Source organism: Chrysemys picta, chromosome 2 (genome assembly GCF_011386835.1).
Source record: "Chrysemys picta bellii isolate R12L10 chromosome 2, ASM1138683v2, whole genome shotgun sequence".
Lineage (NCBI taxonomy): Eukaryota > Metazoa > Chordata > Testudines > Emydidae > Chrysemys > Chrysemys picta.
Genome location: NC_088792.1, coordinates 174,093,149 through 174,113,071, shown reverse-complemented (window position 1 = coordinate 174,113,071; position 19,923 = coordinate 174,093,149). Strand labels below are relative to the sequence as shown.

The following is a 19,923-nucleotide window of genomic DNA, read 5'->3' as shown; positions in this document are numbered from 1 at the left end:
ATAGTATTCAGCTAGTCACAGTGCAGAATACATTAGGGTGTATTTTACAATATATACAAATGTATTATTTGAATAAAATGATGAATAGGCAAATTCACAAAAGTAAGGCATCCCCATTGTCATTCATTAATCTTGTTGTATTGGTATTCGAACACACAGGTTCCTCTGTATATAATTTATCAAGGCATTTACATTACACTCCTCAGTTTTATCTGAGTACCTGTTATACTGCATTCTTCATCGTGTTATCTGAGAGCTTGTAAAGGGTGCTACCCCCAGCTTCCTCCATATTTTGGAGGCACTCCATATTTTGTATAGTTTTTGCTATACCCTGCTGCACAGCCAAGTTATTATTTTGTTCCATATTTTATGTTCAATGGATTGAAGCCTACCGTAAGATGCTCCCTTTTCCCAGATGGGATTGGTCACTTAGTGACAGCCTGCCTATAATGAGTTGTGGGTTTCTGAAGGAATCGAGCTGCTCTGTGAAGGCAGGCTTCACCCAGCTTCAGCTCTTACACTCTCTCATTTTTGAATGAAACATGCAAATAGGAACAAAGGAGAGAGATATGGAAAGTGAAGAAGGGATGAAGAGATCTTAAAGGGGCAAAGTTTTCTCTGTAGATGGATCTTCTCCCTGTGCAGATGTACATCAAATTTAAACTACTTATTCTTGCTGCTGAGGCCGAACTTCACTCAGTCCCTGTTTATATTTGACCTGCTATCTGGTCTTGTTTTAAAGATTATCCTCCTTCACATCATCAATGGATGCCTCTTTTTCTCATAAGTGTAGTTTGACCTCTGTATTTTCGGGGGGCAGCACCAGTCAGGCCAACGGGCTGCACATGCCGGGGCAAATTCCATGCCTGTCCCAGGCTTGCAGTGGGGGAGGGGGGTGGGCAATGACCCCCGCCCCATCCTTCCTCCAAACTGCGCCCATGCTTTTTCTCCCTCCAGCAGGCAAACTCCAGAACCTCTGCCCTATTCTGTCCTTTATGCTTTAAAGAATCTCCCAAAACCTATTTGTTAAGCCACCTCCCTTACCACATTCCATCTATCAGTTTTAGGATTTTTTTTATAACTCCCATCACTGTAGTATCTAAGGATTTATGCCAAAAAGCCTACAAGATGTGAAGGAAGGAAATGTAACTAGCAAATAATAAGAATAAAGGAGCTGAACCATCAGGATTGACACATGCCTTTTACTGCGTGACCCTACAATCTTGTCTCCTTATCTCTCTGCTGCTCTTCTTTCTCTATTTCACCCTCATTTGTTGCATCATGTTAGATTTAATTTGGAGCAGAGGCCGTGTCTCTGTTTGTGAGGATGCTAGCACATTTCTGGGTGCTTAAAAAAGAAATACTTCTCCATTTCCAGCCTCTGTTTCTATGAAACAATCAATATTTCAGGGTAAAAGCACTGATGTCCTAGTTCACTGTGTACAGATATTACATACAACTGTTCAGGTACAATAGTTGAGCGATTTATTTGTTGTTACTGCAAAAGGTCTGATTCAAGCATTAAATGGGTATTATGTAATTCAGCATCTGATTGCCTCATGAAGGTTATAGCTGCTTAGGTGTCCTGTATAACTACGTAAATATAATACTTAGCACTTAAATAGCAAGTCTGGACTTGTTAGCCTGTTTACTTTCTTTTAGATCATTACATCTAGGAATTGGGAGAAAAACATATTGGAGTAGTTCTTTTTTATTATAGTTTGTCCTACCTCTTGCCGGAAAGCTTTAAACAGTTTTTTTGGCTCCAAATGCCTGTATGTGCTTCTGGCAAGGAAGACAGCATTTGTAGCACTCAGCCTCAGCTACTAAAAACCTACAAGAGTTCTATTCTAACTTCTCTGCTTCTGGCTCTCCTTCACTTCCGTTTCCATTCCCACAGAAACAGAAATGGAATCACCGGAAATGAGGAAAGGGTCTTCAAGATCATAAATGTTTCAAAAGTATTCTAATTCTACTAAATTGGCATAACTTATGTATGCAAATGCCCACTCACACCTCTTCTGATAACATTTGGTTTTAGCTCAGGGATGTTTTTCTTTGCTAAGCAAATAAAAACAAGTCTGTGTTTTTGAAACATATTTAACATCAACACAAACTGAAACTTGGCAAATCACTGAACAGTCTCTGCTGAACTTCTGGTTTGCTGCTTTTGGCCAACTTAGTGTGTGTTAAACTTGATGTGTATATCTTCTTTTTCACATCAGAAATGGATATTAGGTATTTAGAAAATTATTGCTTTCATCCAGTGAATACAGAATTACATTAAACAGACGTACAGAAATTGTGAGTAATATTCATTCTGAACATATATTTGTGCACCGTATATCTAATTTCAGGGAGGGAAAATAATACTTTGAATTATTACTTTTTTAAAACAAATATGCAATGATAAAATCCATTGTCACATATGTTTTATATAAGCATTTGGCAAATACAGTCAAATAGGAGAGATACTGGGTATAGGTTATAAATAACTGTCTCTTGATCTTAAAAGTAAATAGATTATTCTGATGTGTCTTAGTAATTAGTTCATATATCAACTTTCATTGTACATTACTATTGTGTGTGTGTGAGAGAGAGAGAGAGAGAAGGAGAGAGATTTTTAATAAAAGAAAATTGGATTCTACATTAAATTTTGGGGGGATAATCTTTTTATAGGAATTTTTTTTATATGAGGCTTGGGGCCAAATTCACCAGAGCCATATGCAGGTGCAAGTGAACTGGCTTCAGAGTTTTCCCTTTCAATTAAGTTTTAATTGTGTGATTCCTCTGATATAAATATCAGTTCTTTAATCATCTATGGAGTCTCCTACAACTAGCAGAATAGACAAACCTGACTTTTTTAATGTAAAAAAATGTAAAAATCTATTTTTAAATACACATCCTCATTAAGGTCTTTTTATACATCATAAAGAGGCATAAAAGGACATAAATTAAATGACCTCAGATTCTAGTACCAAGAGGAGGCTATCCTGCTTTTCCCTCTTTTGCTGCACATTTACTATAGGGTTAAAAAGAAAAGGATTAAACGCTTTTGCATTTGAATGCAGAAAGAAGTGTTCTAATGTGTTAAACCATCTGTTACTCATCAATTAATTTCAGCTCATCATCTACAATTCATAGAAAAGATTGTTATCCCTCATGAGATGGCATTTTTCAGCAAATTGTTTTTAAAAATACAAAATCAGGAGAGCCAAAGGAAGTTATTTTCTTCTTTGAGTGCTTGCTCATGTCGATTCCATTCTAGGTGTGCGCGCGCTGATGTGCACAGTTGTAGGAGATTTTTGCTTTAGTGGTATCTGTAGGATCAGCTGTAGCGCCCTCTTGAGTGCCGTGCTCATGCGTCGGTATACTAGATGCTGCCAGCTCTACGCCCTCTCAGTTCCTTCTTACTGCCAGTGACGGTTCGTCGGAGCACCTTGTCTTGCATCGCAAGAATGTTAGTGGTTCTTACAGTCCATTGGTCTGTCTCCTTTGTTGTTAGTTGATAGGTACTTGGTCAAACCTTTAATTTAAGAGTTAGAGTAGTTGTTTAGGAGTAAAAGTCCCAGCTGGGACTTCACCTCGGAGCAGGACATGTCCCGTCCCCAGGCTTTAAGCCATGGCTCATCGTGCAGCAGGCCAATACCCATTAGTCACCCCCACGAACAGTGGCGGATTTACTGTGAAACAAACTATGTGGTGGCACAGGGCCCCCAATGATAGGGGGCCCCAGAATGCAGGACAAATCTGACAAATGACTGAATTTAATAAGCGTTGCAAGTCATGAAGCGGTCCAGGCTTTCTGCATTCTACAAACTGTGCTCTAAATGTGGTTTTTTGAAATAATCTAGCAAAGAATTTTGCTTCACCGTTTTTTCGCTGTCTCGGCAATAACATAACAGCAACTAAGGGAAATCGTCATTTGCCAAGCAAAGTCTGTCTGCTTGAACAACTATCCAATTGAACAAAAGCACCCTCCCCCGCACTTTACAACAGTGCCCGTGATTTGTCACTAGTATGTAATGGTTCAAAATCCCGTTTTTACAGATCCTGATAAAAATGCGGGATTAACTGCATTAAATCTAATTGGGTGGTCCCAAGCCCACCCCTGGCTACGCCCTTGCTCTTTCACACATTTTTAATCTACCTAAAATCAAAGTCAGTTTTTTAGCAGTAATGAAGCGACACATTGAGTCTGGCAGTCAAAAAGACAAAGAAGACAAAGCTAAGCAAAAAGGCAGTTTGTCACTTATTTTAAAAAGCTTGAAGTATTGAGTAGTGGACATTCATCACAAAGTATGGGCAAGGAAACACCTGAATTATCTGATCACTTGCTGACTTGTGGGGATACCACAACGACTGCAAAAGTTGAACAAGTGGACTCTGAAGTGACAATGGAACTACAAAATATTGATAATTTTGTCAAAGTAAGGGAAGAAACCTACCCTGAAGACATTGCATTATGGCCAAAATTTGTTTAATTGGATATGATAGAATATTTCTTAGTAAATAAACCGAAAAATGTAGGTAATATGGAAAATTTGAGCAAAGAGTATGAGGGAAACAGTGGGGGCGAAAGACCTCTCTGGCTTTAAGATTAAGCTTGATAAGTTTATGGAGGGGATGGTTTGATGGGATAACGTGACTTTAGTCAATAGGTCAATAACGTGCCATCGCTGGTAATTAGTAACAATGGTCAATGATGGGATATTAAAAGTTACTACAGAGAACTTTTTCTGGAGGGTCTGGCTGGAGAATCTTGCCCGCATGCTCGGGATTCAGCTGATCACCATATTTGGGGTCGGGAAGGAATTTTCCTCCAGGGTAGATTGGCAGAGGCCCTGGAGGTTTTTCGCCTTCCTCCGCAGCATGGGGCAGGGGTCGCTTGCTGGAGGATTCTCTGCGACTTGAAGTCTTTAAATCATGATTTGGGGACTTCAGCAGCTGAGTCAAGGGAGAGAATTATTCCAGGAGTGGGTGGGTCAGCTTTTGTGGCCTGCATCATGCGGGAGGTCAGACTAGATGATCATAATGGTCCCTTCTGACCTTAAAATCTCTGAGTCTATGAGATTGCAGGACGAAAGCAATTTAAAGGTCTTCATGAGTCCCATTTTCTGAAGATGCAGAAAAATGGTACAACAGAAGTGAGAATTTGGTTGATTTTTTTTCAGAAATCCTTAAGGCAGTCTATTGTTATGTTTGCAAATTATTCCCTGACCATAGTAAAGGAAAACAAACATTCGTCGATGGGCACTCTAATTGGAGAAATGTTGCAAGACATGTTGCTGATCATGAAACTTCCAAAGCTCATATTAATGCTATGTGTAAGTTCGTTCAAAGGTGTAAATTATCTGGAAGAATTGATTCTGTGTTATAGGCTCAGTTTGAAAAGGAGTGTTCTTATTGGAGGAAAGTGCTGAGACATGTTGTTGCCACGGTCAAACTCTGTCTTCTTTGGGACTACCTGTAAGAAGACATAAGTCATTGTCAAATCAAAAAGGTAATTTTTAACCTACCTTGAATATTTTAGTGAATTTGATGATTTTCTCAAAGAACATTTGAAAAATTATCAGTATTATGGCTCAGAGAAGACCAACTTTTTAACGCACCAAACCTACGATGAATTCATCGCTATAATAGCAGAGCAGCTCAGAAACCAATTCACTGATGAAATAAAGGATGCCAAGTACTATTCCGTAAAAGGTGATTCAACACCAGATGTGAGCCATGTAGACCAATTAACATTAATTTTAAGATATGTGACCGGCAATGGTGAAGTTGTAGAGCAATTTCTTTGTTTTGTCCCGCTAAAATTCCACACTTCTGAATGTCTAGAGCACATGTGTCAAACTCAAGGCCCGCGGGCCACATCCGGCCCGCCATACAATTATATCCGGCCCGCGAAATCGTTTTATATATCTGTTTTTAATGGCCCTGTGATATGACGCCCCAATAACACACACTACAAATCCCATGATGCAGTGCAATTGCTGCCAACGGCAAGCCGTGGTTCAAGTTCGCAGTCTGTTGATGTATAGTATCAGGGGGTAGCCGTGTTAGTCTGTATCTACAAAAACAACAAGGAGTCTGGTGGCACCTTAAAGACTAACAGATTTATTTGGGCATAAGCTTTCGTGAGTAAAAACCTCACTTCTTCGGATGCATCGCTGAGGTTTTTACTCACGAAAGCTTATGCCCAAATAAATCTGTTAGTCTTTAAGGTGCCACCAGACTCCTTGTTGTTTTTGTTGATGTATACAACGCTAATATCAAATCAAAGCTAGACCCCAACAATGGCCAAGAGAAAAATTGATTCTGAAAACCGAGGCTTTCAAAGCCGGTGGGAGAATGAGTATATGTTTACTGAAATTGCAGGTAAACCAGTGTGTCTCCTTTGCGGGAGTAATATCGCTGTAATGAAGGAGTATAACCTAAGACGGCACTACGAGACGAAACATGAGAACAAATTCAAAAACCTGAGCGCAGGACAGAAGCTACAAAAGGTAGAGGAGTTGAAGAAGAATTTGACATCCCAGCAGACGTTTTTCACCAAAGCAAAATCACAAAGTGAAGCTGCTGTGAAAGCAAGTTTCATTGTGGCCGAAGAGATCGCCAAATCAGGACGGCCGTTTACCGAGGGGGAATTCGTAAAGAATTGTATGATGAAAGTGTGCGACGTCCTTTGTCCAGATAAAACGCGAGCGTTTGCAAATGTAAGCCTCAGCAGAAACACTGTTGCTAATCGGGTTTGTGAGATGGCGACTGATTTGAAAACACAGTTGATTGAAAGAGCAAAAGATTTTGTTGCATACTCCCTTGCCGTGGATGAAACTACTGACGCGACTGACACTGCACAGCTGGCGATATTTATCCGTGGTGTGGATTCCAATTTGTGCGTAACAGAGGAAATACTGGACATTAAATCGATGCACGGGACAACGAAAGGAGAAGACATCTTTGGAAATGTATTTCAAAGTGTAACCGACATGAAACTGCCGTGGGAAAAACTCGTTGGACTTACAACAGATGGCGCACCTGCTATGTGTGGTGAAAAAAATGGACTGGTGGGAAGGATGCGCTCAAAGATGCGGGAGGAGAACTGTGCCGGTGAGTTGACAGTGTATCACTGCATCATACACCAGGAATCGCTGAGTGATAAAGTCCTAAAAATGGATCATGTGATGAACACTGTAACACAAACCGTCAACTTTATCAGAGCCCACGGTTTAAATCACCGCCAATTCCAGTCTTTTCTGCGGGAAATAGATAGCGAGTTTGGCGATATGCCATATCATACGGAGGTCCGGTGGCTAAGTCGGGGAAAAGTTCTCAAAAGACACTTTGAGCTGCGAGAGGAAATCTGCCAGTTCATGGACAGTAAGGGGAAAGACTGCACAGTTCTGCGGGATGAAAAGTGGAAATGTGAGTTGGCGTTCCTGGCTGACATAACGTCGCATCTTAGCGCTTTAAACCTTCAACTCCAGGGACGGGAGCACATAATAACCGATATGCATGATGCAGTGAAGGCATTTCAAGTGAAGCTGCGCTTATGGGAGACACAAATGCACCAATGCAACTTGTCTCACTTTCCCTGTTGCCAAGTAATACGGAACCAAGAAAGTGCCACAGTTTTCCCAAATGCCACCTTTGCTGAAAAACTCAGCGCGCTGCGCACTGAGTTCGCACGGCGCTTCAGTGACTTTGAGGCACAGAAAAGTAACTTCGAGCTGCTTCGCAACCCATTTGCAGTCGATGTGGAAACCGCACCTGTAGAAATGCAGATGGAGCTGATAGAACTGCAATGTAACGGGACACTGAAGGCAAAGTACGACACTGCGGGGCCAGCACAGTTCACTCGCTTCATTCCTGAAGCGATGCCGCAGCTCCGCCAACATGCGGCTCGAATCCTGTCCATGTTTGGCAGCACATATCTGTGCGAGCAGCTGTTCTCTGTGATGAAAATTAACAAAACGTCACACAGGAGTCGCCTCACTGATGAACACCTGCAATCGATCCTGAGAATCTTCACAACACAGAACCTAACCCCAAACATAAACGAACTTGTTGCAAAGAAAAGACTCCAAGTATCAGGCTCTGACTAAATAGGACAAGAAAATGGAATGTTATGATTTGTTATGATTATACTTTTGCTTTAAATTCAATTTTTTATTTATATTTTCAGATTTTTTAATATTCCAGCATGTACAGATTTTGAATGTATTGTATTGACAGGATATTTTTTTATGAAGAGCAAAATATTTTAAGTTGAAATGTATTTATTTTGGAATGATATCCTGTATTTTGGTTCATATTAATGGTTAAAAAACATAAATATTTAGTCTGTTAAATAAATGGTTATACTGTTCGGCCCGCGAGTTTTGAGTTTTGGCCCCCTGTGCAATTGAGTTTGACACCCCTGGTCTAGAGACAACTGTTTTAGAAATCATTGCAAATTTAGGTTTGGACATCAAAAGTTGTCATGGGCAAAGCTTTGATAATGCCGCAAATATGGCAGGAAAATATTCAGGTCTACAGGCAAGACTGAGCAATGCAAGCACCTCTGCTTTATTCATACCATTTTCCAGCCATTCCTTAAATTTAATCTGCAACGCTGCAGCCAAATCTTGTGTGGGATCTACACATTTTTTTTACTTAGTTCAAAACGTGTATGCCTTTTTTTAGTTTCCATGCATCGGTGGAGTATGCTACAATCACGCTTGGTGCAGACAAATTAAAAAACATTTGACAGTCAAAAGAATTTGTGACACCAGGTGGTCTGCTCGTGCAGATGCTGTTTTGGCTTTGAAAATGAGCTATGATGATATTAAAAAAACCTTATTAGACATAGCCACATCAAATTCTGAAAAACGGTGTGTGAAAACTGAAGCAAAATCCTTAGCAGAAAAGTTTGAAAAGTATGATATTGCTGTTTTTACTTTTTTGTGGAGCTGTTTACTTCAAAGAATTAATGCCATCAGCAAATTGCTGCAAAAGATTGATACAAATTTATGAATGCTGCACAATTGTTAGCTTCAGTTAAAAGTTTTGTCATGGAAGTTCAAAATGACTATAGCTCGGTGGAAGCAGAGGCACTAACATTAACAGAAAATATAGGTTTATCTGATATATCTGGTGAGAAGCGTAAAGAAAGCAGGAAGTTATTTTTCGGTGAAACTAGAGACAATGAAATCAATTTAAAAGGGAAAGAGAAGATCATTGTTGAGACAGTCACTGTTATTTGTGACACAATAATAGTGCAATTGCAGAGTAGAGGTGAATCTCTAAAGAAAACTGTTGATTTATTTTGCGTCTTTTTTGACAGCAGTATGGACAAAAATGCAAAAAGTCACTACAGTAAGAAATTAAGTGAATTCGACTGAGAGAACATAGACACAAATCTTTTTGAAGATAAAGTGAAACATTTAATTCATTTTATTGAAAATGATGAGGTCTGTGCTTCAAGATCACCAGTTGATTTGTATAGACTTTTACGTGACGATTTGCAGTCAATCTTTTCAAATGTAGAAACCATTCTGAAAATATTTTTAACGATACCTGTCACAAATGCTTCTGGTAAACCTTCTTTTTCTGTATTGAAACAAGTTAAAAATTATTTGCGAAATACAATGAGTCAGGAACATTTGACAAGTTCGGCAATATTGACAATTGAAAGTGCCTCTTTACAAAATATTACTTACGATGACTTACGTGACGATTTTGTATAGAAAAAGTGTAGAAACAAAGATATCTGAAAAAAAAATTCAAATTGAATAAGTTTCTTCAGAGGAAGTTAACTTTTATTTTTCCATTCATGTGTCATCTATGCTTTTTATTTGTACACATTTTTCACTTTAGCATAATGCAAATACAAGCTTTCATCTAGACCATAAGTTCTCAAACTATGGTCCAAGAACTCCATTCAGGTGGACCGAGGAAAGGTTATTAAGGTTTTTTTTTTTTATAAAGCGCTCTTATCCAAAGCACTTTACAATAGTTAGCTAATGGTACAAACAACATTTGGAAAGATCACTAAGTGGTCTACCACGACCCTCAACAATTTTCAAGTGGTCTGTGAAAAAAAAGTTAGACTACAAAAACAATCAAGGTACCTCACTTTATTTTCATTTACTTCATATTACTTATAATATAGGAGGAGGATGAAGAAAAAAAGAATGAAAAATGGGGGAGGGAGATAAGAGAGAATGTTCTTTTTCTTGACTGGGTCCTGGGGTGGGGGAGGGGGCAAAAATGAAGCTGCGCACAGGGCCCCACTAACTCTAAACCCGCCACTACCCACGAGAGCTGTTTGGGGGAGTGCATAGAAAGGACAAATGCAGGATCTGCAAAAACTTTCACCCTTGAACTCAGAAGGAGCAGGATATCCGGGATCCTCCTCATGGAGGCTGTGCTTCATCCTGCCTCGGAGCCCTCTCGATCAGACTCCACACCCAGCACCTCTGTGGCAGCGCGCAGCAAATCACTGGCACCGGAACCCACATGGCACCGTTCCCCCTCCGTGGTGCCTAAGAAGCGGTTGAAGTCAACAGGCCCATCGGCACCACAGAAAAAGGGGGCTTCAGGCAAAGGACCTGTGTCAGGCCACATGCCTTCCCCGGAGCTGCTTGGGAGTACTGCTGCGGTCGGACCTCCTAGCCCAGCTAGGGATCCTCCTCCGACTCCTGGGAGCAGTATGGGGTCCCAGACCCTAGTAGAGTCATCTTTGCCCGAAGCGGGCCCAGCGGCCAAAGAGCAAGTAGGCCGACCAGCACTGAAGATGCTAAGCTGGGCGACGGACCTGGCCAAGGTGCTAGACGTCAGGAGGGTGCTAGCCTTCTACGTTGAAAGGACCAAGCCATTCCGCAAGTTGGCGCAATTGTTCGTCATGGTGGTCGACAGGATGAAAGGTTGTCCAGTGTCCGCTCAAAGAATTTATTCTTGGATCACTGCCTGCATTCGCTGCTGTTACGATCAGGCAAGGGTGGTACCTCCAGCGATTGTAACGACCCAGTCAACCAGGGCACAAGCCTCCTCGGCAGCTTTCCTAGCCCAAATGGCTATCCAGGTCATCTGTAGGGTGGCCACCTGGTCATCCGCCTATACGTTCACATCCCATTATGTACTTGTCCCAGGCCTGCTGGGTGATGCTGGCTTCAGAGAGCATTAATGCAAGCTGCTAGACTGTGAACTCCAAGCCCACCTCTGAGGATACTGCTTGTGAGTCACCTAGAATGGAATCGACATGAGCAAGCACTTGAAGAATTAAAAATGGTTACTTACCTTTTCGTAACTGTTCTTCGAGATGTTTTGCTCATGTCCATTCCATTACCCATCGTCCTATCCATCTGTTGGAGTTGCTGGCAAGAAGGAACTGAGGGGGCATAAGGTCGGCGGCGCCTAAAATACCAACGCATGAGCACGGCATTCAAGAGGGCACTACTGCCGACCCTACAGATACCGCTAAGGCAAAAATCTCTGACTCTGTACCTGGGCGCGCATACACCTAGAATGGAATGGACATGAGCAACACATCTTGAAGAACAACAGTTACGAAAAGGTAGGTAACCGTTTTTTTTATGGCATTGCTCATATTTCTACACTGTTCTGCTCCTGTCCTCATTTATATGTTAGTTGTCTTGACTAATAAAATGACCCAGAGTTGATAATTCATTTATTTCCCTTCCCTGTCTGCCCTCCCCTCTACTTTCCTATGCTTGAGAAATAGCCATGTTTGAACACAACTGTAATAAGTACTTATTGTAATAAGGTTCCTTTTTTGCCTGTGTGGACAGAAAGGAAACGTTCTAACTATGTCTGGGAGCTATTTTTAATGCAATTTGTTTATTAATTAAGTAAAATATATAGCAAATGTACCCATATGTCACAGATTCGATTACTTGCATTATTCCATAAGCAAATAGTTAGTTGCTTGGGGTGAGTTGATGTTGGGTTTTGGTTTTAAATTCCAGACATGCCATCTACAGTAAATTTTAATATTCAAACCACGTATGAATAACAAGAAGTAACATTTACAGGGAGAGAAACTTAATGGTTATTTCAAGTTATTTGATAGTCTTTGCTTTATTTTTCTTAATTTTAACAATACAGTTTTAAAATGCTGTCTTATAAGTGAGTTTGGGGGAAAGGGGTTCTTTACCAGCAGTAGCTTGGTCTCCAAAAATATTGGCTCCTCAGAGCCCTGCTGTAGGTGCTGGACACATAGTCATGTGGCCACAGAACCTTTTTGAGCAGTAGTTACTGTGACGGGTTGGATCACAGAAACCCCCTTGGGAGCTGCCACCCGATGTGCAAAGACTACCCCTGCTTCTGTTTTCCCTGCCAGCTCAGGACTCCAGCACCCTGTCTTGCTGAGCCAGACACTCCCGTCTGGCTCCAGACACAGACCCTGGGTCTGAATCTCCTGTCCCAAAGCTGCAGGTTACCTAAAAACAGCTTACAGAAGTGCGCTTGTCTTTAGCACTCAGATGCTCAACTCCCAATGGAGTCTAAACCCAAATAAATCCGTTTTACCCTGCATAAAGCTTATGCAAGGCAAACTCATAAATTGTTCGCCCTCTATAACACTGATAGAGAGATATGCACAGTTGTTTGCTCCCCCAGGTATTAATACATACTCTGAGTAAATTACTAAATAAAAAGTGATTTTATTAAATACAGACAGTAGGATTTAAGTGGTTCAAAGTAGTAACAGACAGAACAAAGTAAGTCACCAAGCAAAATAAAATAAAATGCGCAAATCTATGCCTAATCAAACTAAATACAGATAATCTCACCCTCAGAGATGTTTCAGTAAGTTTTTCTCAGACTGTACACCTTCCAGGCCTGGGCACAATTCTTTCCCCTGGTACAGCTCTTGTTGCAGCTCAGGTGGTAGCTAGGGGATTCTTCATGATGGCTTCTCCCCCTCTCTCTTCTCTTCCCCCCTTTATATATCTTTTGCATAAGGCGGGAACTCTTTGTCTCTCTGGGTTTCCACCCCCCCTCACTGGAAAAGCACCAGGTTAAAGATGGATTCCAGTTCAGGTGACATGATCACATGTCACTGCAAGACTTCATTACTCACTTGCCAGCACACACATATACAGGAAGACTCACAGGTAAATACAGCCATCTGCAGACAATGGGAGTCATCAAGATTCCAAACCATCATTAATGGTCCACACTTTACACAATTACAATAGGCCCTCAGAGTTACATTTTATATTTCTAGTTTTAGATACAAGAGTGGTACATTTATACAAATCAGATGATCACACTCAGTAGATTATAAGCTTTGTAATGATACCTTACAAGAGACCTTTTGCATGAAGCATATCCCAGTTACGTTACATTCACTTATTACCGTATTTTCTCTAAAACCAGCTCAGTTACATTATATTGACTTATTATCAAGTTTTTATAAAACCATATAGACTGCACAACATCACAGTTACCAGCTGGGTGTAAAACACATGTCCCTCAAGTCCAGCGGTCTGTAGACCAAGGGATTTAAATACCGTGCTCACTTTAATGGTCTGTTAATTCCTCACTTTCAATCTGTTGGTGAAGTCATGGAGCCAACCTTTCCTTTTCACATTCATATTAGTTTTACATGTAGTTGTTTAGTTGTAAATAGTCCTTGGGTAGTTTAATAGTTATAGTATAAACTCAAAAGTCTTTGTTTATTGTTTGCAATGTCTGTTTCTGGGTCACTTTTAAAGTTGGCAGATCTGCTTGGGAAAATGCCAAATGTTCCTCTTACATCGCTATGATCCTCACATCAGAGAAGAATGAAAAATGCCTTCCATGTGTTAGGGAAGGGCTCTCAGCCCAAGGCTGTGAAGCCTTCAAGGCTTTGCCAAAAGGGCCCAGAAGAATTGAAAGACACTTCTCCCACACCGTCTCCTCCATAGGGCTCTGGTAGTGCATGAGTTTGAATGCTTTCTCCAAGGAAGATCTCTCCACACATCAGTAATGTGGCCAGTAAACCCCTCTCAGTAGCAAACCCTGATACAAAATCCCAAACTGAAAAGGGCTAATGAACCCTATACATACATGCTCTTAGTGCTCTTAGCTAGCTCTCCCTCCTGTTTATTGAATCCTCATATCCTTTCCACGAAGGGTTCCCTCTAAGTCTGGATGTCCTGTTTGTGTCCCCAGAGCTTATTATTTCCCTTAACTTTCTATAGCAGTGCTGGTAACATCCAGAAACGGATGAGTCCCTCTCTCACTGTCTTAAACAGGAGCAAAACATCTTTGAGTGCATTAGCATTAATTTAGCTGGGGACGGGATGGAAAATAAAGAGCGCTGGGGGAGCTCTATGGGCATTAATGATGCTGCAGGCAGGGAGATAGGCAATAAAAGAAATTAATCAGTGGGGAAAAGATATTTTCCTGTACTCCAGTAAGTTTCCCAGGTAGGGCTCTTAAAGGTGTGATTTTTGCTCTGAAAAATGACTAAAAATGGCACTGTGCAGTTGTTTGTCAGCAAACTCAGTGGTTTACATAAAAATACACTCAGCTTACATGTGAGATGTCTAATTTCCAACTCTGCAGTTTTGTCTCAAATCTGAGAGTCAAGCTGTTTTTTTTTTCTTCTCTCGTATCACCACCAATAAGATAGATTCTACAGTCCAAGTTATATTATCTGTGACACTAGTGACATTTTGCACAATTATTTCCTAAGTTCCAATCAGTTACAACTCTAATGAACAATAGAATCCAGTTCACCCTCTCAGCTGTGTTGGCTCTGCAGAACTAAGAGAGTAAAAATGTTGTAATGACTAAAGTTAATGGACATTTTGAATATACACAGGACTGTTGAGTAAGGTGCCATTTTTGAAGTAGTCACTTTTCAGAGAATTGCACCGTAAAGTGACTTTGGCAAAATTGGAATTAGAACTGTAACCATTTGACTTTCAGGTCCACAGTCTCACTAAACAAAAAATATCTTCTTTGGAGTGGGTAGAGTTAAGATATTGTTGGCACCTTAAACAGGTTTTCTGAATTTCTAGTTTTCAGAGTATTAAAAACTACAGCATTCTACTAATGGTGTTTTCTGTGACAATATATTTTTATACTTAACTCTGTTTTAAGATACTTTTCTTCTAGAATTCTATTATTTTTGAGAAAAATTTATCCTACTAAACCTTTTTTATAGCTGTGAAACATTCCACACTAGGTCCTCCTCTTATCATTGTAGCCAGCTGTGATTGAGGGAGAGATCAGTGTTCAAGTGAACCAGGAATAGTAAGAAAGTTTCTTGCTTTTATTCTGCTACACCCAAATGATCTGTGAATGGTTTGGGAGTTATAGGAAGGAGAGATTCAATCAATTCTTACTATTCAGCAACTTTCTTTCCTTTTCTTACTGTCAGTTTTGCCCATTGATAAGTCTTTTTACCCTAGCCCCATACTACTTACGTTACAGCACTTGCCAAATCTGCTGGTGTGGGGGGAAAATCAAGTATGGTTTCATACTATCTTATATCTGATCTGTCCTCTGTCAGGGACTATATCTTGCATATGCAACGGAAAGAACTTGATGCTGTAGATATTTTTCATCTCTAACTACTGTGGTCATCCTTACTGATTTTGTTTTTTCATTGATTAAACTGTTTCAAGATAATATATCCCTCACACTAACTAACTACAAATATTTGGGGAGAAGGATAAAATAATCCTGTGTAATCACACTGAATGGTGGCCCAGTTCTATATTGTAAACTGTTTGGGTAGAGAGGCTGTCATCGTACTTGTTGATAAAGTGCATAGCACATTATTGGCACTATATAAATATTTAAACATCAAGTAATTCATTCAGATCTGAAGTGTATCTCTACCATCACTTTGGTCTTCTATTCCCACAGATACTTTCATAAATGCTTTTTATTCTATAACTTTTCTTGGAGGACTAAAGTGTAAATTATACCACCAGTTATACAAAGGGAAAAAAAAACTGAAGGGAGGTTTGTGGAGCAAATGGTTGGATTTTCTAGGCAAACATCGCTTGTGGTAAATGAACTGTGATGAAAATACTGTGACATTGACCTCTGTACATTGGCTTCCAGCCATTTACCAAAGGAGTAAATGTCTCATTGTGTATAAATTACAAACATGCTTGGTGAAGAAAGAGCTCAGTAAATAGCCATTTAACTCTTTCATGCTTTGTGAGAATCAGTGTGCGATAATAACATAACACTAGTAAAACATTTTCATTAGAATCGGCACAACAGAATATCTTTGTAGAAGAAGTTATTGGGACCTTACGAATTAATGAATTAAAACTGATATGTTTAAACACTCTCTTGCAGTCCTGCTGATATATTGGTGGGGGGAGGGGGGAGCATCTTAATTTTTCAGCAAGTATAAAAGGAATTTGTGTCTGTTCTGTCTAAAGTGTATGTGATCAGAGGTGTACAAAGTTTTAATCATCTTATTGGAAGTTCAAGGCTAACAGTGGTTGAAGAACTGAGGTTTAGAAGTTTAACCTAAAATATTCTGAAATAAATTCTGGAACCACAAGAAAATCATACAAAGTGCAGGCAGATTATTGAAGATGCAGTGGCATAGTGTTTAGGGCTGAGTGCACACTAAAATGTGTGTCTGTGTACATTTATTGGGAAAATGAGTCAACACGTATGTCTTAAATGGAGATTTTCATATATCCAAATCAGCCATTCCAACAGTGGATAAGATAACCTCTTACCACAGGTGAACAGAAAAGAACTACATTTTTGACATTCTCCTCCTGCAAAGAAGCCTGCCCTGCCTGAACACACTACTTCACTTCCAGGCTCTAGCAGGTAGAAGAGCTCTGCTTAGCAGAAATATTGTTTTTTAACTTTTTAGTGAATTTTTTTAAGCTTTAATTTATTAGCTTTCTTATTCCCCAAGAGAGTAGAAGGGGAATATTGAATCTTAGGTCATGTATACATTGGGTATTTTCCTGAGTTGCTAGCCACCAGAATAGCACCACCAGTACGAATCCCTAGTGTAAGCAAAGGAAGCCACAACATGCTACAGTGGCAGTCCTCTGGGGTGCCAGTGAATATCACAACTTCCCATCTCTACATAAGAGGTTTTCACCAGTGCAGTTACATGCACGGCTGGCCAGTGAATGCTGGAAACAGAATATGCTCCACGTGGCCAAGACCTTAGATGTTTGCCTGACTCAGTAGTCAGACGTTCAACCTCCCCTGCCTCTTCCTTTGAAACAAAGGAAAAACTGCAGTTCAGCCTTGGGACATCGCCATCCAGATTGTACAAAGATCTTGACAAAGTCCTCTAATAAAATGAGGGAAGAGGAGGGCCTGGTATCCAAATATAAGACACAAGCAGAAGAGGAATTAACCTTTTTGAGAGGGAAAAAACAAACTTTGCCTTGTATATAATAAGAGCCTTTAAATCCATGACAGCATACAGAGATTATTTTAAAAATGCAGTGCAAGGTTTTAGATATGAGCTCAGAGAGACAGCAAATCTCATCTCAAAACCAGAACAGAAAATGAGTGATCTGTTGACAGTTTAAAAAATAAGTTGTAATGGCTGAACCTGTGACCAAGCTATAATGAGAAATTCTTCTCCAGTTTATTTAACTAACCTCAAAAACATCTACTGTAGATTTGGTTGGGATTTAACAGTCCATTCTCTCTTCCCCTTCCCCCACCTCCAAGTGATACAAACACAAATGTTAATATTTAAAGCTCCCCAGGCCGCTACTTTAAAACCAAACATCTCTTACAAAGCTGAATTGAACCATCTGGTAGAAGTCACTGACATAGCAGTAAGTGCTGCCTCTTGAAAACCTGATTCAGCAAAGTGGAGGGAAGGCTGAAGTTAGTGGGGGGATTTGTGTCAACTAAGGAGGCCTCCAAAGCTGAAATTGCAGCACGGATCAGCTGGGAATTCATCCCCCTTGCTTTTCTTCATGGCAGGATGAAATCTCCATTCCCCAAAATTGATGTAAGTAAGAAAACAGATTCTTTATACTGTCCTAGAACTTTAAAATTCCCCTGTTGTGCAAGGTGACAAGGTAGGTGAGATAATATCTTTCATTGGACCAACTTTGTTGGACTGCCTGTTGTGCTGGATGGCTGCCAATGAACAACATTGAGTTCATGTAGAATTCCCGGCTCTTTGAGCTCTGGTCAAGTGTAGGACTCTCCTTTCTTCCAGGACAGATATGTTAGTTGCAAAACATTTTTTTAAGGCTTGTTAGGTATTTAATTTCATGCTGATAAGCACATTGTAAATCAGCAGGAGCTGCCAAAAAACAGGCCACTTAGGTGAGAGCCTGAATATAGATTTCAGAGCCTAATTTTAGACCCCTCAAGTCTGAACATTTTGGCCTAAAATATTCAACTATATTAATTTAGTTAAATGTCATGGCATGGTTTATAATATAGCAATAATTACTACTCTGCAGCCTGCCACATAACTCACATGTTGCGTGGTCTGCCTGATATAAGTTACATTTGTTAGGGGTCTAATTTTTCTTTCATTTTGTGAAATAATATGGCTTTTCCTAAATTGCGTAATCGGTTTCTCTTTTCATATACTCTATATACCACATCTACTCCCTGTTAATCAGTGTTGTTCATGGGCTTTTGTTGACTTAATTCTGTATGCTAAGGGAGTGGAATGTTTGCTGCCGAGAAGTGCTGCTATTCCTTTAAGAACAACACATTAATCTTCCCTTCAGTGAATAGTCAGTCTAAAATCCAGTGCTTTACAAGTTTCAGACCAGGCTATCTATCAAGAGGAGACTCTTCATTTTTTAGAAGGGCAACATGTATGCAAAGATGCATTTGTGACAGTATGGGGAGTGGATAGCAAAATATAACTTAATAGCTGCTAGCTTTTTCTTTTTTAAGTAAGCTAATACAAGTTTAAAACATTGAACTTTGACTTTTATATTGCTCTTTAGATTCATGCTGCATTGAGGCACTGTCACAAGTAATGCAGTCAATTATACTTTGTAATATATCAGATTCTATGTAATACTCTCTACATAGGTGTAAATGGTGTTTATAAATTATGCCATCTTTTTCGTCCTACTTCAGTAACCACAAGCTGAGCTTTTTTTTTTTTTTTTTTTTCTACGTTAATAGTTCAATGGGAGCGAATGGGTGTCCTGTCTTATGAAAACCAGGACACTTATTTAGTTGGCTGAATATGGATTTAGAAGCCAAACTGTAAACTCCTTTTAAAAAGAATCTTGGCCTCTGCTGCTTTCTTTAGCCTAAACTTCCTCTACCCCTTAACTGTTCTGTATGTCAGTTGGTTGCTACCCTCTGTCCCACTGGTGGCTGTGATTCACTGGGACTGTATGCAGAGTTTATAAAGCAAGCTCAAAGGTAATTAACACATAAAACAATAGGGAGAAAGTTTATTATTTGGATTACTGTAGCGGCTAGGAGTCCTATTCGTGGACCATGAACCCACTGTGCTAGGTGCTGTACAAACACACCCTGCACCCAAAGAGCTTAGTCTAAGAATGAGACAAGACAACATATGGATGCAGACATACAGGAGAGTACAAGGAAACAAACAATATTAACAGGCAGTGGTCTCAGTATACCAACAGCCTAATTGTGTAGGCATCATGGCAACATGGGGTTTGAAGGAGGATAATGTTAGCTTTGCTGATGGGGGGAGGGAGCTCCTTCCAAACATAAGGGGCAGCATGGGAGAAAGCATGTTCAAGAATTTAACAAATGGGTGATGGAGGCTGGCACTCTGGGCCAGTCACAGGTGAGAGTTGACATCTCAGTAGTGAATGAGAGATGATAGGGAGGGGTGGGGATAGGCCATGAAGGGCCTTGAAAGTGATGACAAGTAGCTTGTGTTTGATGCAATAGAGAAGAGGGGTCAGTGGAGTGATGCAAAGGAGTCAAAGCGACAGGCTAGGAAAATGATCATTG

General features: G+C 40.1%; 1 protein-coding gene across 4 annotated transcripts in view; it reads left to right on the top strand.

The window, feature by feature from the left end:
• The window catches only part of LYRM4 (LYR motif containing 4), a 154,169-nt gene that overhangs the window by 125,902 nt on the left and 8,344 nt on the right, over positions 1-19,923 (top strand). Inside the window, exon 1 of one of the 4 annotated variants that reach the window (XM_065584906.1) lies at positions 6,271-17,962. The exons of the other annotated variants lie outside the window; for them this stretch is intronic. Within the exon in view, the coding sequence (XP_065440978.1) occupies positions 6,297-8,105 (1,809 nt within the window). The 5' untranslated portion in view covers positions 6,271-6,296 and the 3' untranslated portion in view covers positions 8,106-17,962. Of the gene's footprint in view, positions 1-6,270; positions 17,963-19,923 lie in introns of those variants that run through there. 4 annotated transcript variants of the gene reach the window in all.